At 42.2% G+C, this 26,836-nt stretch overlaps 1 protein-coding gene across 2 annotated transcripts in view; it reads right to left on the reverse strand.

Annotated features, from left to right (window-relative positions):
- Window positions 1-25,666, reverse strand: part of rnf10 (ring finger protein 10) — a 34,026-nt gene extending 8,360 nt beyond the window's left edge. For both annotated transcript variants that reach the window (XM_068055221.1, XM_068055220.1), the window contains exons 1-13: window positions 25,201-25,666; window positions 21,794-21,987; window positions 20,357-20,565; window positions 19,583-19,673; window positions 15,329-15,513; window positions 13,280-13,416; window positions 8,204-8,364; window positions 6,959-7,093; window positions 6,065-6,287; window positions 5,523-5,656; window positions 2,213-2,330; window positions 2,025-2,126; window positions 1,764-1,934 (exon numbers count right to left, since the gene is read on the reverse strand). In XM_068055221.1, the coding sequence (XP_067911322.1) occupies window positions 1,764-1,934; window positions 2,025-2,126; window positions 2,213-2,330; window positions 5,523-5,656; window positions 6,065-6,287; window positions 6,959-7,093; window positions 8,204-8,364; window positions 13,280-13,416; window positions 15,329-15,513; window positions 19,583-19,673; window positions 20,357-20,565; window positions 21,794-21,987; window positions 25,201-25,294 (1,954 nt within the window). In that variant the 5' untranslated portion in view covers window positions 25,295-25,666. The remainder of the gene's footprint in view (window positions 1-1,763; window positions 1,935-2,024; window positions 2,127-2,212; window positions 2,331-5,522; window positions 5,657-6,064; window positions 6,288-6,958; window positions 7,094-8,203; window positions 8,365-13,279; window positions 13,417-15,328; window positions 15,514-19,582; window positions 19,674-20,356; window positions 20,566-21,793; window positions 21,988-25,200) is intronic.
- Window positions 25,667-26,836: the final 1,170 nt, after the last annotated feature.

Here is a 26,836-nt window from a genome sequence, read left to right on the forward strand (position 1 = left end):
AGCAGAGACCTGAGTGGGAGTGGGGCAGAGAATTAAAATGACAGGCAACCACAAGCTCAGTCACACTTGTGGGCTGAATGGAGATGTTCTGCACAAAAGTTAACAAATCTACTTTGGTTTCCCTAATTTAGAGAAGGCTGCATCCTGAACAGTGAATACAGTATATTGTTTCACCTGGGAAGAGTGTTTCGCACCCTGGATAATGGGAAGGGAAAGGTTAAAAAGGCTGCCTTTTAGTATATGCTGCTCATGTGTTGATGTAGGAGGTCTCCTCTACATCAAGCAGGAGAAACGCAGATTGGGTGACCACTATGCTGAACATCTCCATTCAGTCCACAAACGTGACCCTGAGCTTCCGGTCAGCTGTCATTTTAATCCGCCATCCCTCTGAACTCTACCCTCAGATTCCTACACTTTTCCGATGAAGCGCAATGCAAGTTCAAGAAACAGCCTCATTTCAATTGGATACTTTACAGCAACATTGAGTTAAACAATTTCAGATTATAACTGCCCCATTTTCCCCCCGACAGCAGCTGTTGGTAATTATTTTTATTATTTATTTAGAGATACAGCACTGAAACAGGCCCTTCGGCCCACCGAGTCTGTGCCGACCAACAACCACCCATTTATACTAACCCTACAGTAATCCCATATTCCCTATCACCTCCCTACACTAGGGGAAATTTACAATGGCCAATTTACCCATCACCTGCAAGTCTTTGGATGTGGGAGGAAACCGGAGCACCTGGCGAAAACCCACGCAGACACAGGGAGAATTTGCAAACTCCGCACAGACAGTTTACAACTCTAGTCCCATCTTTCAGTTCTTTAAATTGTTCAATTACCATCCCCTTTGGCCTTGCTTCTTCCCATGTCATTTACTCTCACCTGCTTTGCACCCGATCACAGATCTTCACTTTTGTTCTTCCCAACCTCCCCCTTTCACTTGATCAAAACCTATTACATTTCTAACCTTTTCCAGTTTTGTCGAAAGGTCACAGACCTGAAACATTGTTTCTCTCTCCACAAAAGCTACCAGACCTGCTGAGTTTTTCCAGCATTCTGTTTTAATTTTAGATTTCCGGCATCTGCAGTATTTTGCTTTATTACAGACCTTTCCTCCACTTCCCACTTGTGTCAGCACTTGCTTAAAACCTGTCACAGCTCCAACCTTTTCTAGTTTGACCTGAAACTAGAACGTTTTCTCCAGATGCTGCCTGACCTGAATAATTCCAGCTAATCTAAAATCAGACTTGAAGGAAACACAGGAAACACTTGTGCAATATGAACCATGAAAATCACAACTTGAGGGAGTGTTAAAAAAAAAAATTACAAGAGGAACCATTTTGTCCCAGAGGAAAGTTTATGCAGAGCAGAATTAAAAATCACAATCTAAGTTGACATTCCACTGCAGCACTGGGAAAGTGCTACATTGTTAGAAATACTGACAAGAAATGAACAGTGGTCACAATGTCTGTCTATTCAGGTGGGACTTACATATCACAGTACTCAGAAAAGAGTGTTTTGTGTCTTTGCCAACACTGCTCACTCAACCGTTACCAAAAACAATTTATACGTTCATTCTTTTCCTTACCGAGAGAAATCTTGCTGTAAACAAAATGTTTCCCTACAAGACACTGAACATTGAATAAATTATGCAAATCAGCTTAAGCAATGTGATAAGGTACTATACAAATGTAATTTTTAAATTTTTTTTTAGTATTTTCTTCTGAGACTGAAGTTACATGTATAGAATTTCGTACCTGCCAAAGAATTAGGGCTGCTGCGAAGAGTAGTGTTGACTGAAAGACAACTTGAAGGCAGAGGGTCAGCATCAGGACTGGTTGGGGAAACAATAAATGATGCACCTTCTGGAGAAAAGCCACATGCTGGGAACTGCTGGAAGTTTTCCAGGGCAATGTGAACTTCTGGAACTAAATGAGAGTAATGAAACTGTATAACAAGCCACTCAACACAAATTACTTTGGAATTGAAGATAAATGAAAGGTGAGTTGAAGGCTCACATTTGCCTTGCTTCTTATTTTCTTCCATTTCAATCCTACGCTCTCTTCGACGTTCATCCCGAGCCTTTTTTAAGCGAAGACATCTCCTCCTGTTCAGATCATCTGTAGAGGAAAAAGAACCACAAATTTTAAAGCACCAAACATCAGTCATTCAATGCAAGTTTATGATTCAAGTAGCAGGAACAAACCTGAAAAAGCATCCAAAGTTTCCTTAGAAATCACAGGTGGCTTCAGAGCCAACTCACAAATACCAAACTCGCAGGTAAGAGGCAGATGACACAAATAGCGGTGTCTGCGTCGTACATCCTGTGGGAGAAGATTCAAGTCACATCACCAAATGCCAAAAAGTTACTTACAACAGTCTTCTGTACCAAGATTTTATTTTATACATAGCAAACACAATGTGATGGTGCCTCACTGATTCATCAGGCAACCACACCACATACAAGGAAATTCAATTTTTGATTTGTACTAAAATCGGTCAATTTCAGCTACAGCAAGATATTCTGAGACTTATGGGGTAAGGGAATGAAAGAAAAGTGTTGCGAGGGTACAGGTAAGAGCAAGGCATTTTGTTTCTGACCCTATGGTCTGTGGTGGAAAACAGTAAGCCATACAATACCATTCAGTGGTAAAAAAGTTAACGGCTTTCAGCCAGTAGGGATGCCACAATTCACTTTAGTCCCTCTTAGCTAGAGGGCTCCGACTGCCAATTGCTATACTTCTGCTGGCAAGTATATGGATATTGGAGAGAATACAGTCAATTGCCATGACCTTCACACACTGGTTTACCATCGCATCACTACTGCTTCACCAAGAGTGACTGCAACTACCCTTCTACCTGAACCTGGATGAGATCAGTTATCAAATCTGAGACTTCATTAATCCATACAGTTCAGCCCCACACCAAGCATTAACCCATTAAGTTCAAACCCAATTTCTGAAAATGAACTCCAGTTGTACTAAGTGTACACAAGTACAGCCTAAACTAATCTCAACCTAATTTAAATGCATGTAATAACTAAAAGAAACAAATCTGACCAAATAACTATATTTTGGTGAAAGGGTTGAGTTTTAACAAATATCTAGATATATACTTCTAAATGACAAAATGATGCAGAATAGAAATCAAATTTTAATATGAATGCATATGATCTAAAGCCAAGCCAACTTAAGTATCACAATAGACATTACAAACCCAATTTCCCCAAGGTTATAGTCAATGTTTCATTGTCTACCAAAAAGCTTAAATCTCAAATTTATTAAAAATTCATTTACAAGGTGTGGGTGTTAGTTTAGTTTTAGAGATACAGCACTGAAACAGGCCCTTCGGCCCTCCGAGTCTGTGCCGACCATCAACCACCCATTTATACTAATCCTACACTAATCCCGTATTCCTATCACATCCCCACCTGTCCCTATATATTTCCCTACCACCTAAGTATACAAGGGGCAATTTATGATGGCCAATTAACCTACCAACCTGCAAGTCTTTGGCATGTGGGAGGAAACCGGAGCACCCGGAGGAAACCCACGCAGACACAGGGAGAACTTGCAAACTCCGCACAGGCAGTACCCAGAATCGAACCCGGGTCCCTGGAGCTGTGAGGCTGCAGTGCTAACCACTGCGCCACTGTACTGGCAAGGCTAGCATTTACTGTCCATCTCCATTTGCCTTCAAGATGAGCCACCTTCCTGAACCACCGCAGTCCAATGTGAAGGTACTCCCACAGTGCTGTTAGGGAGGGAGTTCCAGGATGTTGACCCAGAAACAGTAATAGTCAGGGTGATGTACAGCTTGGGAAGGGAACTTGCCGGTGGCATTCCCACATGCCTGCTGCCCTTGTACTTCTAGATAGTAGAGATCACAGGTGTGGAGGTACTGTTGAAGAAACCTTGCTCAGATGCTGCTGTGCATTTTATAGCTGGTACACACTGCAGCAAGGGTGGAGGAAGTGAATGTTGGATGGGATGCCAATCAAGCATGCTGCTTTGGCCTAGATGGGGTTGAGCTTAAAATATCCTTGGACTACTTGCCTGGATAAATGCTGCTCCATCACATTTCTGACTTGTGCCTTGAAGATGGAAAGACTTTGGGGAGTCAGGTGGTGATTCACAAGCTGCAGAATACCCAACTTCCAGCCTGCGCTTGTAACCACAATATTTATGTGGCAAGTCCAGTAACTTCAACAGTAACCCTCCAGGATGTCGACATGGGGGATTTGATGGTAATCTCATTGAGTGTCAAGGGAGTGTCAAGATTCTCTAGTTGGAGATAGTCACCATCTGCCACTTGTGCAGCACAAATGTTACTCGCCACTTATCAGCCCAAGCCTGAATGTTACTCAGGTTTTGCCACATGGGGGCTTGGGCTTCATTAGCTAAGGAGTTGCAAATGGAACTGTATGCGTTATCAGTGATCACTCTCACTTCTGATCTTATGGAGGGAAGGCCATTAATGAAGCAGCCAAAGATGGTTAGGACTAAGACAATGCCCTGAGACGGAGATGATAACGATTGTACGCAATACTCCAGCTGCGGCCTAACCAGCGTTTTACAGTTCCAGCACGACATCCCTGCTTTTGTATTCTATACCTCGGCCAATAAAGGAAAGCATTCCAGATGCCTTCTTCACCACTACCTACCTGTCCTGCCACCTTCAAGGACCTGTGGACATACACCTCTCAATATCCTCCTGTTTATTGTGTAGTCCCTCACTTTGTTTACCCTCCCCAAATGCATTACTTCACACTTCACTGGATTGAATTCCATTTGCCAATTCTCTGCCCACTCAACCAAACCATTGATATAATTCTGGAGTCTACAGCTATCCTCTTCACTATCAACTAAACAGCCAATTTTTCTGTCATCGGCAAGTTTTCCAATCATGCCTCCCACATTTAAGTCCAAATCATTAATATATACCACAAACAGCAAGGGACCCAACACTAAGCCCTGTGCATTGCCACTGGAAACCACTTTCCATTCACAAAAATATCCGTCGACTACCACCCTTTATTTCCCATCAGTGAACCAGTTTTGAATCCAACCTGCCACATTCCCCTGTATCCTATGGGCTTTCATTTTACAGACCAGTCTGCCAAGTGGGACCTTGTCAAATGCCTTATTAAAATCCATGTAGACCACATCCACTGCACTATCCTCATCTAACCTTCTTGTTACTTCCTCAAAAAACTCAATCAAGTTAGTAAGACATGCCCTTCCCTTAATAAATCCATGCTAACTATCACTGATTAATCCTTGCCTTTCTAAATGGCAGTTTATCCTATCCCTCAGAATTGATTCTAATAATTTACCCAACAGAGGTCAGACTGATCAGCCTATAATTATTTGGCCTATCCCTTGCACCCTTTTTAAACAAACCTGACCCAATAGCACTGGATGCCAACATTAGGTTCCACAACTAAAAGAATGCACCAGTTAAATTCACCATGAGTACAGAGTTCAAATTTATGAATTCAAATTGAAGTTACTTACCTCAGTCATTGAATGCCCAACAATCTCCACCACGGCAGCAGTGATCTTCTCAGGACAGTTCTCCAGACTACCATACTCCCTCACCAGACATCGCACATTAATAGGACTTAAAAACATATACTGCCCATCTTCCGCTGAAAAACAAGTAATTAGTCTTGCAGAAGCAATATGAAACCAAATATCAGAATATCTATTTTGTTCCTTTCTAAACATGGCCAGAACATAATATGGACAAGTTTTCACTTTACAATGGCACCAACTCAGGTGAATGGATCCTTCGCTGGTATCAATGTAACCCCTTCAGATAATTAGTGGTCAGTTTTTCATGACACCTTTAGATTTGGTGGTCTTGTTTATAGTCAGAGTTAGCTTTTACAGAAATTTAGGCAACATATTTGAATTCCAGCTCCAGCCCCCCCAACCACCCACCCCCATAGAAGCAAACCTTCAGATCTCAGACAAGTTCAACAATTCAGTTGAGAGATTCAATTAACTATTTTGCAAGGACAGACATTAAGATTTGATTTAAATGAAAGGTTCACCTTGGTAATAGTAGTAGTAGGCAGTTTCTGAACTTGGTCTAGTAGCCTCAACTGAAGGTTCACTTTCAGCTTCTCCACAATCAGTTGCACCACAAGCTCCTTCTGCCATTCTGTAACTGCTGACTGATTCAGGAGCAGTGACTGACTCATCCAACGCAGCAACAGCCTCCCCTTGAGATTCATCAATAATTTCATCAAAAGCAGATGCATACGCCAATACATGCTAACAGGAGATATGCAGACAAGGTCAGATTAGATTTTGAAACATCTTCCCAGTCTTTTTAAGCACTATTTAAAAAAGAAAAATCAAATTCACTGCGCTTGTCCAAATTCCAGTACTGAATGAGCAGGAATTTCCTCCAATTAAAAATATTGGGAAGACCAAAGCCACCATCTTTCGTCCCTGCCACAACCTCCATTCCATTAGCACCAATTACCTCTGGCAACTGAGGCTGAACCAGACTGTTCACAACCTTGCTGTCAGAGCTGACCAAGATGAACATCCAACCACATATCCAAGCCATCACTAAGATTGCCTATTTCCACCTCCATAACATTGCTTAAGCCCCTGCCTCAGCTCATGTACTGCTGAAACAGTCATCCATACTTTTGTTACCCCAGTACTCAAACGCACTCCTGGTCATACTCCCATTTTCCACCCTCCACAAACTTGACATCCAAAATTCTACCAGTATCCTAACTCAGATCAAGTCCCATTCATCCATTACCCCTCTGTTCACCGACTTAGTAGCTTCCCAGTTAAGCAATACCCCCCAAATTCCTTCATGCCTCACCCTTGCCTAGGGGCATACGAGCACCCATTTGAAGCAGTGTTTGGGAGAAATGGGAGGATGGATGAGAAAATTAAATCTAGCCTGCAATATCGGTACTAACTTGTTTTTCGCTGGTAATTTTTTCATTCTCTGTGGCCATAGTTGAATCAACAATGGTCAATTCCTCAATTTTAAACATTGCACCAAGAACATCCTTCTCTGAAGCAAGAGAGCCCAGCAACTCTTGCTCTCGACTCTGCAATTAAACAAAAAATCCAATTAGCTCATTTTGAACTGTTCTAAAACCTGGAACAATAATTTCACTTCAGATTCAAGCTATTCAAACTTGATGGCAGAACTGGTTATCAATCATGTTACATTTAACATAAAAGCTCCTGCTACATTGTTCAAGTAGTCGGATGAAAAGAATGCCAACAGTTATCGTTTTCACATTCCTATTAGAAACAACTTAACATGGAGATTAAGTTCAACAGTAGGAAGAAAGCAGTTTCTTTTGGTTGAAGTTGTCATTCCTCACCAGTTCCTCTATAACAGAGTCTGGGAGAAGAATTAGAAGTGGTTTTAAAAACAGCACATACATCAACATTTTCCAAATTCTTAATACCTTCCAGTCTCCTCCTAAACAGGCCTGAGCACAGCCAGTGCTGTAAGGAGAATCAGGAGGACTGGGACAAAAAAAAAAAATCACATCTGATGCCTTTGACCTTCAGAAATCTAGCAAAAAGGCAAGTTTCTCTACTATTTTTAGTGTGGCAAACCAGAAACCAACTTTTACATCTGCTTGGCTCTTCTATAAAGAGACTGTAGTTCAGAAACTACAAAGTCAACATCCCATCTTTCAATGTAAAGACCATCATATAATGTTAAATCAGATAGGTCCCCAAGTTTAATCCTTGCATTGTGTAGTATCCAGACCTCTGGCTGAGGGTTACAACTAACTTCAACATCCTTAGATTAGGAGTGCTCAATCTCCAGTAACCCTATTGCAAGAATCAGAGAAGCATGAGGTTAGCATTGATAGTAAGTCAAAAAAGCCTGCCACCTAAGCAGCACTGTTTAGACCACAAATAGCCAAAGACAAAGAGAATTACCACTTGTGGTGCCCTAGTCCCTGCCTTCAGGAGAGAAAGGGGAGAACATTAAAGTGGAAAAATTCCTAAACGACAATACTTTGGTAAAACCACTATTTAGTGACATTATACTTTAAAACCACACCAACAGTAATTTATAATCTCACGACCATTTGAACGGATGAGCTTTCATTTACAGATAATCTATTTGCATTCCGGGATATTCAACCAATGCACGTAGACAGCTGTACAGCCTGTAAAGCTAGTTTTCGTACCTTCAGCTCCAACATTGCTGCTTCAATGAAGAAAGACTCAGGTGTACTTTTCTCCTCTTCATATTGTTTCAGCAAGGCTGCTCGCTCTTTATCTATTACATGTTCCAAAACCTGCTGCGTTGTAGCCAGAAGCAGCTTTGAATATCGGCTGTATTCTTCATCTACCGGAAGTATTAAAATTAAATGTTTATGTAGGAGTGAAAAAATGTCAATTAAGTTCAATTATTTTTTTAAGCCTATTTACTGTAACAGTTCAGCTGTTTAGAGCCTACTTTAGGATTAGTGAAAAATAAACTCACCCAAGTTCAAGGAGTTGACTTAAAATTAGAGCTTCCAGTTTGACAATTTGGAAAGCTTTAGAAGCAAGCAATATATATGTAGCCCTTGTATACCATATCATGGGGCAGTGGGATACCAATTTATGAGCATCAGCCTCCAGAGTTTTCAAACCAAAGGCCTGAATATTACGAGTGCACCGCAAATCGGATGGTGCGCTTTGCAGTTGGCGATCCACCTGTGCGGATTGCCTGCTGAGCCCCCATGATATTTCATGCGGGGACTGAACGGCTGCCCCATCATAGTCAACAGCATCTGGCACCACCATTTTTAAAGGGCTCCAAGCCCTGCAGTAACATTTGAATTTTTAAAGAGACATTTGCTGCACATTTGTGTAAAAACCTAAGTAAAAGCTGGAATGCCCCCCTCCCACCACCCCCAATGTTTGAATTTGGGCCTATCCCACCAAAGTAAACTTAATTCCCAACCAGAGCTCCCTCACTGCCACCCCCCACCCCTTTAACCCCTTCCCACCGTTCCCTCAGCCAATAGAAAGTTTTTTCCCCACTCCTCCCCACCCGCCTTGCGAATTTCACTGCTCCCGCTCCTCACTAGCGTCATGCCTCAGATGTCAGTGCAGATATCCTAAGGCACGGGAGTTCTGTCCAGAATATCGGCGTGGGACAGCCATCAGGACCAGGTAAGTTCATTTAATTTATTTACATTGTAAACAATACAAGGGGGCCGCCCCAAAGCCTCGCCACTGCTGATAAAATGCAGTGGGGCCTTCCTGGTGTTGGGGGTGGTGGCGGGCTTCTCCCGGAAGAATTTTCTGGGCCCCACCACCCCACGATCCTTGATGCCGAAGGGCTAGTAAATGCAGCCCAAACCAATTTATGGCACAGAACAAGGCCATTCGGTCCATCATATATGTGCTGACCAAAAAATATATATCCAGTTTAATCCCACTTTCCAGCTGTTGGTCCATAGCCCTGTAGGTTACAGCACCTCAAGTTCATATCCAAGTATTTCCTAAATGCCAAGCTTTCAGCACTACCTTTCAGGCAGCGAGTTCCAGACCCCCACCACCCTCAGTGAAAAAATTACTCAACTCCCTGCTAATTCCATCAATTACTTCAAATCCATGCCTGCTGTATTCACCCCTCTGCTAACAGAAATTAGCCCTTGCTATCCACTCTCTAGGCTTCAATTAAATCACTCAACCTTCCCTGATCCAAAGCAAACAACCCTAGGAGTAGCCAATCTTTCCTCATAGCTAACATTCTCCATTCACAGCAACATCCTCGCAAATTGTACCCTCTCTATTGTGATCACATCCTTCCTGTGATGCAGTAACAGGAACTGTATGCAGTACACTGTGGCCTAACTACTGTTTTATACAGTTCTATCATAACCTTCTTGCTTTTAAATGCTAGGCCTCGGTCAAAAGAAAGTATCCTGTGTGCGTTCACGACAACTTTATCTACCTGTCCTGCGACCTTCTGAAATCTGTGGGCATGCACTCCAAGGTCCCTCTAACTTCAGAATCTTATTTATATACTCCCTTGCCTTGTTTGTCCTCCCCAAATGCATTAACTCACTTCCAGATTGAATTTGCCAATTTTCTGCCCACTTGACCAGTCCGTTGATATGTTCTTGCAGTTTATGGTTTTCTTCCTTACTGCCAACCACAAAGCCAATTCTATCTGCATCATGTCCCCTATATTCAAGTCTAAATCATTGATAAATACCACAAACAGCAAGGGACCCAGTACGGAGCCCTGCTGAGTCGCACTGGAAACTGCCTACCCAACCATAACCTTTTACTTTCTAACACCGAGCCAATCTTGGATCCGACTTACCACTTCCCATGGATCCCAAGAGCTTTTAATTTTAAGCATTCCCATCATTTGCGGGATTGTCAAAGTCTTGCTAAAATTTATGTAGACCACATCAAAGGTGCTACACTCAACCTTCTTTGATACCTCCTCAAACAATTCAATCAAGTCACCTCAGCTCTCAAGAGGTAGCAAGTGAAGGCTAGACACACCGACCAGATTTCTGAAATGGCAGAAACTTAAACTACTAGTAAGCAGGCAGCTCATTAGTAAAGCCACTGTAATGTGTCAATGACTAGTGTCAGCAGCTTTCCCCCCCCCCCCCCCCCATTAATTTTCAGCTGCAAAGGACACTCCCCATCATAGGGTAACCCAGGTAAAAGTGACAGACTTGAAAGTACACATCACATGATTTACCTTTACAGTAAAAGTATCTCATGACAGAATACAGGAACATTCTGCAATTATACAAGAACAATGTTGACTATTTTATCAGTGGCGATGTCAGTGCAGACAGTGCAGCTAGCTCAATCATATTACATGAATGGAAATAGCATGCAAAGGCAGCCCCAACTCCGACTGGCCTTCCAATATCAGCAACAATTTTAGACCAATTTGAAGTTCCACTGTAGGTCACAAGCACATTTAAAGATACACTATGCTAGAGTCACAAGAGTCATCGAGTTTTACAGCACAGAAACAGGCCCTTCAGCCCAACGTGCCTGCACCGACCAAAGCACCCGTCCTAACTAATCCCATTTCCCAGCACTTGGCCCGTGGGCTTGTATGCTATGGCATTTCAAGTGCTTAGCTAAATATTTCTTGAATGTCGTGAGTGTTCCTGCCTCTACCACCCCTTCAGGCAGTGTGTTCCAGATTCCAAACACCCTCTAGGTGAAAAAATTCCTCAACGCCCCTCTAAACCTCCTGCCCTTAGCTTAAATCTACGCCCCCTAGTTATTGACCTCTCCGCTAAGGGAAAATGTTTCTTCCTATCTATCCTATCAATACCCCTCATTATTTTGTATACCTCAATCAGGTCCCCCCTCAGCCTTCTCTGCTCTAAGGAAGACAACCCCAGCGTATCTAGTCGTCTTCATAACTGAAATGCTCCAGCCTAGGCAACATCCTGGTGAATCTCCTCTGCACCCTCTCCATAGCAATCACATCCTTCCTATAATGTGGCAACCAGAACTGTACACAGTAGTCCAGCTGTGGCCTAACCAGCATTTTATACAGCTCCACCATAACCTCCCTATTATATTCTATGCCTCAGTTAATAAAGGCAAGTATCCCATATGCCTTCCTAACCACCTTATCTACCTGTGCTGCTGCCTTCAGTGATCTATGGACTAGCATTCCAAGGTCCCTCTGTACTCCCTGGGATCCTACCATCCATTTTATATTCCATTGCCTTCTTAGACCTCCCAAAGTGCATCATCCCACTTCTCAGGATTAAACTCCATTTGCCACTGCTCCGCCCATCTTACCAGTCCATCTATATCGTCCTGTAATCTAAGACTTTCCTCACTATTTACATCAATTTTTGTGTCTGCAAACTTACTGATCATACCTCCTATATTCATGTCTAAATCATTAATGTACATTACAAAGAGTCAGGGTCTCAGCACTGATCCCTGCAGTACACCACTGGTCACAGGCTTCCACTCGCAGAAACAACCCTCTACCATCACCCTCTGCCTCCTGCCACCAAGCCAATTTTGGATCCAATTTGCCAAATTACCCTGGATCCCATGGGCTCTTACCTTCTTCACCAATCTCCCATGCGGGACCTTATCAAAAGCCTTACTGAAGTCCATGTAGACTACATCAACTGCTTTACCCTCATCTACACCTCTCGTCACCTCCTCGAAAAATTCAATCAAATTTGTTAGACACGATCTCCCCCTGACAAAGCCATGCTGACTATCCTTGATGAATCCCTGCCTCTCCAAGTGGAGATTAATCCTGTCAGAATTTTTTCCAGTAATTTCTGTACCACTGATGTTAGACTCACTGGCCTGTAATTACCTAGTTTATCCCTGCTACCCTTCTTGAATAATGGTACAACATTCGCTGTCCTCCAATCCTCTGGTACCTCTCCTGTGGCCAGAGAGGATCTGAAAATTTGTGTCAGAGTCCCCACTATCTCCTCCCTTGCCTCACATAACAGCCTGGAATACATCTCATCTGGGCCTGGGAATTTATCCACCTTTAAGCCCGCTAATACAGCTAATAATTCCTCCTTTTCAATGCTAATTTGATCAAGTATATCACAATCCCCCTCCCTGATCACTACACCTACATCGTCCCTCTCCACAGTGAGCGCAGATGAATGAAGTACATAACTTCATCAATACCTAAAAACTATGGTTATATCAATTTAAAAAGATCCTTTTCTAGTACAGAATTAGCAAAATTCTAGCCCAAAAGTACTCCAGCACCATGTAGCAGCAATGTATCTTTTGCTTTCAATGATTCAGGTCTCCTTATTGACCCTCAGTGTGACATGGTCCAGAAACTATATAAGTGTCAAATTCTGACTAACAATCCTCATTTAAAATAAACTGTTCAATTACTTTGCTAAATACCTTTTGAATTCCACTTCTGAACCACAAAATAGTTCTGCTTGTGGTAATAAAAATGACAAACTTGGACTTATTTCTACATCACTGCTCAAAATACTTCAAGAATTGCTTTGAAATGCATTATTTTTATGTAGACATTGGAATACTTCAGAATGAAAGTAACTTCATTTATTCAAATGATAGTTTGCACAGCTCTTTATGGCAACTGCAACGCATCTGTGGTTTAGGATGTACAAAACTGTAAGCCTTTTGTTCCTTCCCAATGCTCCTGTATGCAATCTAAACTACCTGCCCTACTGTGCAAAACACACTTTTCCAAAGCAGATGCTGAAATGGCAAATAACGAGCCAAATGAAATCAGTGCTTCCACTCACCTCCAAAATAAACTGGTTCAACTTTCTTCCACATGGGGGATTTGGGTAAAGCCATCAGGGCACCCTTCTCCCTACGCATCAGCTGCATGGTTATCATATCCTCCACACTATACTGATGAGTTTCCATTGCAACAACACTGAAACAAAGCAACACTTTTGTTAAACACCAATATTCATAGATAACACACTGGTCATGTCTACACAAATCCTTCACATTTACATCAAAGAATTTGAGATACCAACAGAAATATTTTGGAAGTGAAAGTATTTAAAGTGGGTGGCAGATGACGGGCTCACATCCACAATTTTAGCATTACAACTTATTGAAGTCAGCTGTGCAGCCATAAAGAGTTGCAGTGCACAAGGCTGGTACTCCCTCACTGGGACAACTGCCCATGCCACTCTTGCACACCTGTATGATTAAGGCAGCACCTGCCGATGTCTGGCTGCCCAATCAATAGGTGACAATACCCAGGAATTAAAGGTTAAATTAGGAGATGCCCCCAAACGAGAAATACCAAAAAGAGATAGTCAAGAAGGATTATTTATTCTAGCACAGACCATTAACTCATGATAAACAGAAAATGGCCCCTTTTATAAGATGCCAATGTTTTGGGGAGGCTGCGAAAGAGTTAAAACAAAGTAAATAAATCTCAAATGAATATAGTCAGAGGCTATCATCCAGTGCCGAGTCACAGAAACTTCAAATGCAGACAGACACCACACTTCTATATTTTAATCTCACCATCTGAAGGACCACACCTAGACATTCTGCCAAGCCTACAAGATGGTCACCCTGCATAACTTAACTAAAGACAAAAATAATATTTTAAGCAGTGCTCCAAACAGAAGCATTGAATAGCACAGATACAAGATAGGCTCCTCCCTTGACAGAAAACAGTGCAATACAGGGATGCCTTTACAGCTGTCATGACAAAGAAAATCCTTCATCACATCCCCACAAATTTGAATAAAATAACCTGACTGCAAGACATCCATCACAGACAGGAAAAAAGCACCAGGATACAGAAAGTTGAGACAGTCCATCGGATAATCTACTTATTTAAATGTCAATAGCATCTATGCTAATTTCACAGTATCTGCACAACTTTGAGACGACATTCATCAACTGGATAACTTCCCTTCTAAACTATCAGTGGCTATGCTGTACCTACCTAGCCCTTGGGACAGGTATGGCAATGATACAGTTGAAAAATCACAAATTTAAAAGTGCATATGTGGAAGCTTGCACAGCAGTAGTTTTCCATCACTATGCAATTAACCTCATGATGTAGAGACTACAATCCACAGAATGGCTTTTGATAAAGTAAATGGGCAGGAAAGAATGCTTACTAACAGCACAATTCACCAGCTCACTATTGTTATTCATAATAGCATGAGATGAACCAGGGATTACAACTGCAGTTTCAGAGTAGTCTGTTCCACAAATTGCTTCATGCCAGGTCCCCATTCACCCTCTTTCTCCTCCTCCCCTCTTCTCCCTCCCCTCCCCCACTTAACAGTATTAATTTCCAGTGATGAGTAAGCACAATCTTGCATCAAGGTATTTAATCAAAGCACATCATACTGGTTTATGACTTTTTACTGTATGCACTAAGCATGCAAATATAGCTTCTTTAAACTGTAAAATATTTTACAAGATTACAAACTTAGTCGATCAATTTTATTAGACGATGGAGCAGGAATTTCAGATATATGTAGTTCTAAATAAATCTCCATCTGGTCTTTGGAACAATTTTCAATTAACATTTCAACATGCATGTCCAAGTAGGCTTAACAGTTCATTTGATAATATAGTCAACTGTCATTTACATCAGCTATTCTGAATAGGCAAATTTGTAGACTTATTACTACTTCGTGAACATTACAAAAGTACAATGCTCATCACAGCTATCCCTCCTCCAATTATTCTAACTGAAATATTTTGACAAGTTAGTATTACACTTGGCACATTTTCCCAATACAAAACTATACTTGCAAACATAAGACACAACTATATTGATTGAAGGAATCAGGTCTCATTCTCACCTCTTGATGTCTTTTTTATGCACAGCCTCATAACAGATAGGGCATTTCTCCCAGGTTTTCTCACTCAGGGAGAGATAGTGAAGAATACATGCCCAACAGTAGATGTGTCCACAGCGAGTTATCTTTGCAGCAGAAGGAGGATACAAGCAGATTGGGCACGAGGGAACTTCATGGCTACAAATACGCTAGAAAGTAAAGGCACACTTTAGTTACCTATCTTCACAATATCATACACTAGTATGAAACACAGTGAAGATCGACAATGCAAAAAAACCTGATATCCAAAAGCAAAGGGTAGTGGACATGATGGAATTTGTAGGGGAATTCAGCACTCAATGCTAGGCACAGATTACATGAACATACAACTTAGAAACAGACCATTCAGCCAAACTAGTCTGTGTTGGTGTTTATACTCCACACAAGACACCTCCCATACCATCTACCTTATCGCAGCCTTCCAGCATATCTTTTATTCCCTTTTCTCTCATGTACTAGTTTTTTGAAAGCATCCAAGCTATTTGCCGCAACCACTTCTTGTGGTAGCAAGTTCGACATTCTAATCACTGAGGAAAGAACTTCGAATTTCCTTATTTGATTAGTAACTATCTTGTATTTACAGTTACTAACTTGGCATTAGAGTCAGAGTTTTACAGCACAGAAACAGGCCCTTTGGCCTAACGTGGCTGCACTGACCATCAAGCACCCATACAATCTAATTCCATTTTTCAGCACTTGGCCCATAGCTTTGTATGCTATGGCGTTTCAAGTGCTCATCTAAATACTACTTAAATGTTGAGGGTTCCTGCCTCTACCACCCCTCCAGGCAGTGTTTCAGATTCCAACCACCCTCTAGTTGAAAAGATTTTTCCTCAACTCCCCTCTAAACCTCCTGCCCCTTATCTTAAATCTATGCATCCTGGTTACTGACCCCTCCACTAAAAGGGAAAAAGTTCCTTCCTATCTATGCCCCTCAATTTGTTATACCTCAATCAAGCACTCACCCCCCCACCCTTCTCCACTCCAAGGAAAACAACTCCAGCCTATCCAGTCTTTTCATAACCAAAATGCTTCAGCCCAGGCAACATCCTGGTGAATCTCCTCTGCACCCTCTCCAGTGCAATCACATCCTTCCTATAGTGTGGTGCCCAGAACTGTACACAGTACTCCGGCTGTGGCCGAACCAGCGTTTTATACAGCTCCAACATAACCTCCCTGCTCTTATATTCTATGCCCCGGCTAATAAAGGCCAGTGTCCCATATGCCTTCCTAACCACCTTATCTACCTATGCGGCTGCCTTCAGTGATCTATGGACAAGCACCCCAAGGGCCCTCTGTACTCCCTAGGGTCCTACCATCCATCATATATTCCATCGCCTTGTCAGTCCTACCAATGTGCATCACCTCAGACTTCTCAGAATTGAACTCCATCTGCCACTGCTCCACCCATGTTATAAGCCCATCAATATCACCCTGTAATCTAAGGCTTTCCTCCTCACTATTTACACCACCAATTTTTGTGTGGTCTGCAAACTTACTGATCATACCTCCTATATTCACGTTTAAATCATTAATGCACGCTACAAACAGTAAGGGTCCCAGCAGCGATCCCTGTGGTACCCCACAGGTCACAGTCCTCCATTCGCAAAAACAACCCTTGACCACTACCCTCTGCCTCCTACCACAAAGCCAGGTTTGGATTCAATTTGCCAAATTACCCTGGATCCCATGGGCTCTTACCTTCTTCACCAATCACCCATGCAGGACCTTATCAAAAGCCTTACTGAAGTCCATGTAGACTACATCAACAGCTTTACCCTCATCTACACATCTAGTCACCTTGCAAAATTCAATCAAATTTGTTAGACACGATCTCCCCCTGACAAAGGCAAGCTGACTATCCTTGATTAATCCCTGCCTCTCCAAGTGGAGATTAATCCTGTCTCAAATTTTTCCAATAATTTCCCCACCACTGATGTTAGACTCACAGGCCTATAATTATCTGGTTTATCCCTGCTACCTTCACCACCCTCCAATTCTCTGGTACCTCTCCTGTAGCCAGAGAGGATCTGAAAATTTGTGTTAGAACCCCTGCTATCTCCTCCCTTGCCTCAGCCAAGGATACACCTCATCTGGGCCTGGGGATTTATCCACCTTTAAGCCCGCTAATACTTCCTCCTTTTCAATGCTAATTTGATCAAGTATATCACAATCCCCCTCCCTGATCACTACACCTACATCGTCCCTCTCCATTGTGAACACAGATGAAAAGTAATCGTTCAAAACCTCACCTATGTCCTCTGGCTCCACACACAGATTGCCTCTGATCCCTAATGGGATCCACTTTCCCCCTGGTTATCCTCTTTCTCTTAACATACTTATAAAACACCTTGGGATTTTCCTTTATCTTGTCTGCCAGTGATTTTTCATGCCCCCTCTTCGCTCTCTTAATTACTTTAAGCACTCCCCTACACTTTCTGTACTCCTCTAGGGCCTCCGCTGTTTTCAGCACTCTGAATCTGCCATACGCCTCCTTTTTTCTCTTTATCCAACCTCTATATCCCTTGACATCCAGGGTTCCCTTGATTTGTTGGTCCCACCCTTCACCTTTATGGGAACATTTGGACCTGAACCCTCTTATTTCTTTCAGAATGACTCCCACTGGTCTGATGTAGACTTTCCTATCAGAAGCTGCTCCCAATCCACTTTAGCCAGATCCTGTTTTATCATATTGAAATCAGCCTTCCCCCAATTCAGCAGCTTTATTTCCAGTCCCTTTATGTCCTTTTCCATAACTACCTTAAATCTTACAGAATTATGGTCACAATCACCAAAATGCTCCCCTTGCTGACACTTCTACCACTTGTCCGGCTTCATTCCCTAGGATTAAGTCCAGTACCACTCCTCCTCTTGTAGAACTCTACGTGCTGGCTCAAAAACCACTCTTGAATGCACTTGAAGAATTCTGCCCCCTTTAAGCTTTTTACACTGACTATCCCAGTTGATATTGGGGAAGTTGAAATTCCCCATTATCACATTATTTTTGCACCTCAGATCTGCCTACATATCTGCTCCTCTATCTCTCCCTGACTGTTTGGAGGCCTGTAGTACACTCCCAGCCAAGTGATTGCCTCCTTTTTGTTTTTAAGTTCAACCCATACGGCCTCATTAGAGGAATCTTCCAAGATATCATCCCTCCTTACTGCATTCTTGATGGAAACATTTGTTTACCCCTATCCAATCTGTTCATAAACTTTAAAGACCTCTCAGGTCACCTTTAAGTCTGAAAAACCCTAACCTGTTCAATATTTCCTAAAAGTGCTCTATTTGGATACCATTGTTTTAAATCTGGTTTACACTCTATCCAGTTCTTTTCATATGTGAAGAAAAGTGTACAGTACTCCAAGTGAGGCCTGACCAGGGTCCTAAAACAAGTTCAGCTTAACTTCACTACTTTGAATTCTTTATCCCTAGAAATAAGTCAGTGCTGTTAACATTTTTAATTGTTTTGTTGACCTGCAATGCTGCTTTTAAATGATTGTTCACCTGTAACCCTAGATCCCTTTGCTGTTCTATTCCATTCAATTTCTTTCTTAAGGTGTCAGTGATACCTCTACGTTTCCTACCTCAAGGCTGCTCCACTTCAGCTTCAGGTCTCAGATCCAGCTATCTCCCTACTGACTCCAATTAGAGAAACCAAGTCAACTGAAACCCAAACTACTGCTTGCAAAGAAACTCACCATCAATTCCCTAGCTTTCATGTCAAATAATGCACAGCCTGTATGCGTCAAGCTGGTCCTGAGCAACAGATACATAGGGAGGCAATAAGAGAAAACATCAATGGGGAAAGCAACTTGTATGCAAAAGAGAAAGTAACAGTGTTATGGATTAGGTCACTGACACCATAGCAATTTAGAGCCTGTCGTTAACCAATAAGATGCATTTCTATTTCCAAATCCAGAAAAGTACTGGTTACACTGGCAAACTACATCTGAATCCAAAGCAGAAGTGCTCTCTTTGGAGAGAGAAATTTCTGGATCATGGGCAATGCAATATGTTTGCATAGAGCAGCAAGTTTACTGAAATGGTGAACAGCTTACTAAAAAGTATCTTAAAACAGTTTCAAAGGGCTCAACAGAAAAATCTAATTTTTCAAGTGTGGGGAGACTTGTTTTGTTTTCTGCTCTCCAATCCGCTAATATTGCAAGTGAAACCAATCCATCTCAACCATCCTAAATACACATACATAATACTCACCACCTGCTGTACAAAGTCCCAGTTCACCAACATATCTGGGTCAGCAAAGTGAACACTGTAGTCCTGTTCTTCAGAGACCACAAACTGACAGCTTGAAGAAAAAATGGAAAAATAGCCACTTAAAACTGACTGCTGTCTGTAAAGGCTAATTTAAGCTATTTAAAGTTTGTGATGGTATACTATTCTTGTGGCTATCATGTCCTTTATGCGCCACATAAAGCTTTTTAGGTACATGAACACAGACCAAAATATCAGCAGTACACAGTCATGTTGTTTTGAGGAAACAGTGAAAGGATTCATCCAGATCACCCTAAAGCATTCTAGCTGTGGAAACATTTCACATTGTGCAAGAGACTTTTTTAAAAAAAAACAAAATGATTTCAAATTCTACCCGCAAAGTGAAATTCCAGAGAACACCATATCTAGAAAATATGAACTCCTCCTCCTTCTGCCACCTCAGCTCGTGAGGCAATGAAATCATACTGGTGTAGCAGACCTTTGGCAGAGTAAAGGGAGTTTTAGTCTAGATCATGTCCTGCTAAGCTTGACCTCAGATGATGCAGACCATGAAGCATCAAGCGAGAGAATAGCTTTCAATTGCTAGTCTCAGCACCAAAATAACACTTCAACATAATTTTCCAAACTAGAGAGCAATGTTCACATCACCTGCCAAAATGTAGCAGATTTGGTGTATAGGCAGAACTAGGATTCTTGCCAATTAAGGTGAAGCAAACAAATTCAGATCACTGGATTCACGTTGCTCCTTTTACTTACTTGGCCTGCAAAAACTGCTCCTTGTTAAATGGCTTATGTTTATGGCCCCATTTATTTCTTCTTCCCCAGCCTCCATGGCAATTGCCATCATAATGAGAGCCTGACTGTCCACGAGGTTCAAATGTAAAGTTTAATAAGTGGTTCAGGCTTATCTTCTTAGGACCAGTAAATTGGGCAGGACTGAATTCTGCCCTCTGCACCTCTGCTACCTGTAGACAGAAGAAAACAGTCTTATTTTCTGTAGTGATTAAACTACCAATAACATGTCCAATTATGATGAATTCACACTAAGTTGTACTGTGAGCGGTTCAGAGCACCACATGCTGGGGAGGATATACCGGTCTTGGATGGATTGCAATGTTGATTTACCAGAATACTACTTGGACTCCAAGTGCTAAATTACAAGATTACGTAAACTAGGATTGTATTCCCTGGAATTTAGAAGGTTAATGGGTAATTGGAAAGAACAAGATATTAAGGGAAACAGATCATGTAGAGAGATAAACTATTTCTGCTGGCTGGAGAGTCTAGGGCTAGGGGACATATCCTAAAATTTTGCCCAAAATTTTCAGGAGAAAAGTTATGAAACATTTCTACACACAAAAGGCAAGAAGTTAGTTACACTCTAGCGCAAACAGCAACTGATGCTAGGTCAACTGTAAATTTTAAAACAGTGATAGATTTTTGTTAACCAAAGTAAAGGGATATGAAGGTTCCGATGGTCACTGACCCGAAACGTTAACTCTGCTTCTCTTTCCACAGATGCTGCCAGACCTGCTGAGTGGTTCCAGCATTTCTTGTTTTTATTAAAGGGATATGAGGCAAAGGTAGGTATATAGAGTTAGGTCCCAGATCAGCCATGATCTAATTGAATGGTGGAACAGACTCTAGGGGCTAAATGGCCTACTCCTGTTTCCATCCTTTCTGTAAGGTGTTGACTCAGACAGACCATCAGCAGGCTAATTCACATTCTGGATCATCACAATAGAGCCTGACCCAATTTCATCCTACTATATAATGGCACACATCCCTAGATAATACAAACCCATCAAATTCTTCCCATCTTCAAGTTCAGGCATAGGTTCAAAGTTATACCTTCACTGCACATGGCTAACTTTGAACACACCAGGATCAAGCCCAGAACCCTGCAGCCTGACTAGTACCTTGATGGCCAGACATCTGCCAGTTTAGCTGTTAGGAAGGGACAAACTCTTCAGCTTTGAATATGGCACACACACCAAGATCTGTCAAATTCAATTTGCACTATCTATTTAAGACTTCATGCATTTACCACGTACAAGCAAATTAGGATAAAACAAAAAACACAAAAGATACCCAATAACCTTCCTTTCTTTCTTCCAACGGCCCTTTCATGACCAACTGTTCCTAGCTTTGCATTATACATTAAATTACCACAGTAAGAATGCTCAACCTCACCTCCTCCCGTCTACCACCATTACCAGAAGTGCTAAAGGATTTGTTGCCGCCACGCGCAGGGGGTCTCTTGTCAAAAGCTTTGCTTTTCTGTGGATTGGTGCGGCGTGTCTGGTTAGATACAGTTTCATTTTTGGGAAAAGCTGGGTCTCGTTTCCTGTTGTAGCGTCTGGATCCAGTTCCACCACCTTTACCATCTGCAGAAATATTTGCAAATATTTTCATTTTTATTCCACATGAATAAAGTCTTCAACTTGAACAGGAAATACAAGGACATTGCTAACCACGTGAGCTGCTCCAAGCTTTTTGATGCTGTTAGGAATTAGCACAAACCTATGTTAGAGGTTTGAATCTCAACTACATTTGTAGTTTGTACCTGCATTCCTACAGAACATTGAGCATGGAGGCCTACAAACTCATGGGTAAGGGGGCACATTCTTTAATAGTGTACTGATATCAAACTGTGAAAGGCTGAAAATTGTTCTTTAAATTGCTCATGTACCAGTCTTTGAACACAAACACATGGAATTCAATATTCTTCCATTACCAAAAATATACTTTTTAAAATAAAAATGAAGTTCCTGGACATTTAATAGAAAATGGTTGCACATTAGGCCTATATGGGCCTATATAGATAATCTCAATAGTCTAAATTGAAGTAATTTCCCAACTCTAGCAGTTTGAAAGGAATATGCTCATGTTGAAAATTTGGCTTAAACAATGCCATAATTTGTTCTGTAGTCTGGGGAAAAAAGAACCATCTGCACTAAAATGGCAAAATGGCTACTCTTGTAGTGAAATTCAGACAATCTGCAAAAAAAAAAATCCAAGGGTTCACCATTATAATTATGTTCTCAACTTGAATTCAACAAAACTTGCCCTCCCACGACCAGAAAATAAATAGGGAATATGGGTTTAGTGTAGGATTAGTATAAATGCATGGTTGTTGGTCGGCACAGACTCAGTGGGCAAAAGGGCCTGTTTCAGTGCTATATCTCTCTATGACTGACAGGACTGGAGGACGGCAAATGTGGTACCATTATTCAAGAAGGGGAGCAGGGATAAACCAAGTAATTACAGGCCAGTGAGTCTAATATCAGTGGTCGGGAAACTATTGGAAAAACTTCTGTGGGACAGGATTAATCTCCACTTGGAGAGGCAGGGATTAATCAAGGATAGTCAACATGGCTTTGTCAGGGAGAAATCATGTCCAACAAGCTTGACTGAATTTTGAGAGGTGGTGACTAGATGTATAGATGAGGATAAAGCAGTTGATGTAGTCTACATGGATTTCAGTAAGGCTTTTGATAAGGACCTGCATGGGAGATTGGTCAAGAAGGTAAGAGTCCATGGGATCCAGGGCAATTTGGATCCAAAATTGGCTTAGTGGCAGGAGGCAGAGGGTGATGATCAAGGGTTGTTTTTGCAATTGGAAGCCTGTGACCAGTGGTGTACCACAGGGGCCTGTGCTGGGACCCTTGCTGTTTGTAGTGTACATTAATGATTTAGATGTGAATATTGGAGGTATGATCAGTAAGTTCGCAGATGACACGAAAATTGGTGGCATCATAAATAATGAGGAAAGCCTTAGATTACAGGACGATATAGATGGGTTGGTAAAATGGGTAGAGCAGTGGCAAATGGAATTTAATCCCAAGAAGTGTGAGGTGATGCATTTTGGGAGGACTAAAGACAAGGGACTATACAATGAATGGTAGGACCCTAGGAAGTACAGAGGGTCATAGGGGCCTTGGTGTACTTGTCCATAGATCACTGAAGGCAGCAGCACTGGTAGATAAGGTGGTTAAGGCAGCATATGGGATATTTGCCTTTATTAGCTGAGGCATATATGTAAGACCAGGGAGGTTATGATGGAATAAAAAGAAGAAATGCTGGAACCACTCAGCAGGTCTGGCAGCATCTGTGGAAAGAGACGCAGAGTTAATGTTTCGGGTCAGTGACCCTTCTTCGGAACTGAAAGGTCAGTGACCCGAAACGTTAACTCTGCATCTCTTTCCACAGATGCTGCCAGACCTGAGTGGTTCCAGCATTTCTATTTCAGATTTCCAGCATCCGCAGTATTTTGCTTTTATTTTAGAGGTTATGACGGAGCAGTATAAGACGCTAGTTAGGCCACAGCTGGAGTACTGTGTACATTTTTGGTTGCCACACTATAGGAAATATATGACTGCACTGGAGGGGATACAGAGGAGATTCACCAGGATGTTGCCTGGGCTGGAGCATTTCAGTTATGAAGAGAGATTGGATAGGCTAGGGTTGTTTTCCTTAGAGCAGAGAAGGCTGAGGGGGGACCTGATTGAGGTATACAAAATTATGAGGGGCGTAGATAAGAAACTTTTTCCCTGCGCAGAGGTGACAATAACTAGGGGGCATAGATTTAAGGTAAAGGGCAGGAGGTTCAGAGGGGATTTGAGGAAAAATGTTTTCAACCAGAGGGTTGTTGGAATCTGGAACACACTGCCTGAAGGTGTGGTAGAGGCAGGAACCCTCAACATTTAAATAGTATTTAGATGAGCACTTGAAATGCCATAGCACACAAAGCTACTGGCCAAGTGCTGGAAAATGGGATTCGGATAGGTGCTTGATGGCCGGCACGGACATGAGCCGAAGGGCCTGTTTTTGTGTTGTATAACTGAGTGTGTGTTTGGTCATGGGTTCACACCCCACTGCCTTAAAGAAAAATCAGAATTACAGCACCAAAGGCAGCTATTCAGTCTATTGTTTGCATTGGAATAATAGAGGGGAGATGCCAAGGATGAACCAGCATTTTAAACATGTAAATTTGCACCACAAAACCCACTGCACTTAAAACACCAAACTGGTCAAGGTTTAGGGATACAGTTTAGTTTTTAATCCATGAAAATCAGATTAGCTGGTTAATAATCAGTAGGGCCCTGAAGTACTGCCCAAGTTATGCATCACATCAGCAACTCTACTACAAAAGAAACGCAGCACCATATATTAGTTTAAAAAACTACAGGATGCTGAAAATCTAAAAAAACAAATGCTGGAGACACACAGCGCAAATAACATCAAGAAAATGAGAACCAAGGCTGTGAACGACCAGATTGCGCGTTCTACTGTGGTTGGGAGCGGATTAAATATGGCCAGGGCACCTAGAGTTACCCTGCTCTTGAAGCGCAAGACATTCACCTGAAGGGAGCTCAGTTTAAAAAGACAGCGCTGGATTGGCAACGAAGATCTTCTACTCAAGTCTCTGGAGTGGGACTTGAACCCACAACCTTCTGACTCAGAGGTGCAAGTGATCTAAGGGTCAACTAAAGTCAAGGCAATCCCGACAGTTCTGGGTTCACTTCTCCTTTTAATACCGCCAGCCATGTAAACACTACATAAAGTGAATGGGAGTGGAGGGGCGTCACCAGCCCTACCTTGTTTGGTTTTACTGTCCGAGGGTGGCGCCTTGTTGGGTCCTGCCGAAGCGGAACGTGCAGACTTCTTTTCCATGTCTGGCTCTTCCAGCATCAGCTTCCAGCAGCTCAAACGGAACAACGTGGCTGGTTGTGCCAACCGATTTTCCACAGGGCATCGCGTAACTAGGCCTAACTTTAATCTTCATCATGGCGACCTCTGCATTGTGACCAATCTAAAGATGGCGAAAATGAACAGGAGCAGATGGAGAAGAAAAAGGAGCGGAGTCGGGTGGGGTGGGGGACGAAGTCGTCTCAGAACAAGCCCTTTGAAATGTGTAGAAGGTCCAGCTCTTTCACTTGACCCCCCCACCCCGCGCTCCAGAAGCGGCTTTGCTTTGTAAGGCCGCGCCTGCCTCTCAAGCAGCGCTCCAACTCCGTGCACAAATGGCGACGAGTCGCCAAACAGGAACCGAAGAGCCCGGATGGAAGCACTTTTATAGAGGCAGGAGCAATAACGCCTGCGCACTGGAGCCTCTGCCCTGGGGACTGCTGGGAAATGTAGTTTTCTTTCCCAATGTTCCTGCACCAAGCCGAGGCTCCCTATGCCCAGCCAATAGCCAGCCGCTGTCGCTGATCACGTGATTCCTGTCACAGCTACCTCCTTTTTACGCTGGTTGCTAAATATTACAGGCTATTTACTTGCCAATTATGGGAGAGACCCAAGGGCTGGAATGTAGAAATGTCAGTCTTAAAAGAAGTGGCTGCAGAGATAGTATAGGCATTGGTTGTAATTTTCCAGAATTCTGGAAGGCTCCCAATGGATTGGAAAACTGCAAATGTAACACCTTTATTCAGGAAAGGAGGGAACCTATAGGCCAGTTAGCCTAACATTTGTCATAGGGAAATAGTTAGAATCCAATATTGATATTTAAAAAATCATAAAGGGATCAGAATCAACATGGTTTTTTAAAAGGGATATTGTGTTTAACTAATTTATTGGGGTTCCTTGAGGAAGTAACAAGCAAGGTGGATAAAGGGGAACCTGTAGATGTGGTGTACTTGGATTTCCAAAAGGCATTTGATAAGGTACCACATCAACGGTTCCTACACAATATAGGAGCACATAGTGTAGATATGGATAAAGGATTGGCTAGCTAATAGGAAGCAGAGAGTCGGGATAAATGGAATAAAAACAGAAAATGCTGGAAACATTCAGCAGGTCAGGCAGCATCTGTGGAGAGAAAAGCAGAGTTAACGTTTCAGGTCTGTGACCTTTCATCAGAACAGTTCTTATTGAAACATATAAGATCCTGAGGGGACTTGATAGAGTGGGTGTTTCCTCTTGTGGGGGAGACTAGAACTAGGCGACACAGTTTAAGAATAAGAGGTCTCCTTTTAAGATGGAGATGAGGAGAAATTTTTCTTTGAGGGTCATTAGTCTGTGGAATTCTCTTACCTCCACACATTTTAAAAGAATGTAGGGAAGAGATAGCAGAGGTATTACTACACATATTTAATAATTCATTTGGAAAAGGTGTTGTGTCAGGACTAGTGGATAGCTAATATTCCTATATTTAAGAAGGGGGACAGAACATGCCAGGAAATTAATAGACCAGTCAGCTTAACATCAGTGGTAGGAAATATAATGGAATTC

This window comes from Heterodontus francisci, chromosome 23, assembly GCF_036365525.1.
Source record: "Heterodontus francisci isolate sHetFra1 chromosome 23, sHetFra1.hap1, whole genome shotgun sequence".
In the NCBI taxonomy this organism is placed as follows: Eukaryota; Metazoa; Chordata; class Chondrichthyes; order Heterodontiformes; family Heterodontidae; genus Heterodontus; species Heterodontus francisci.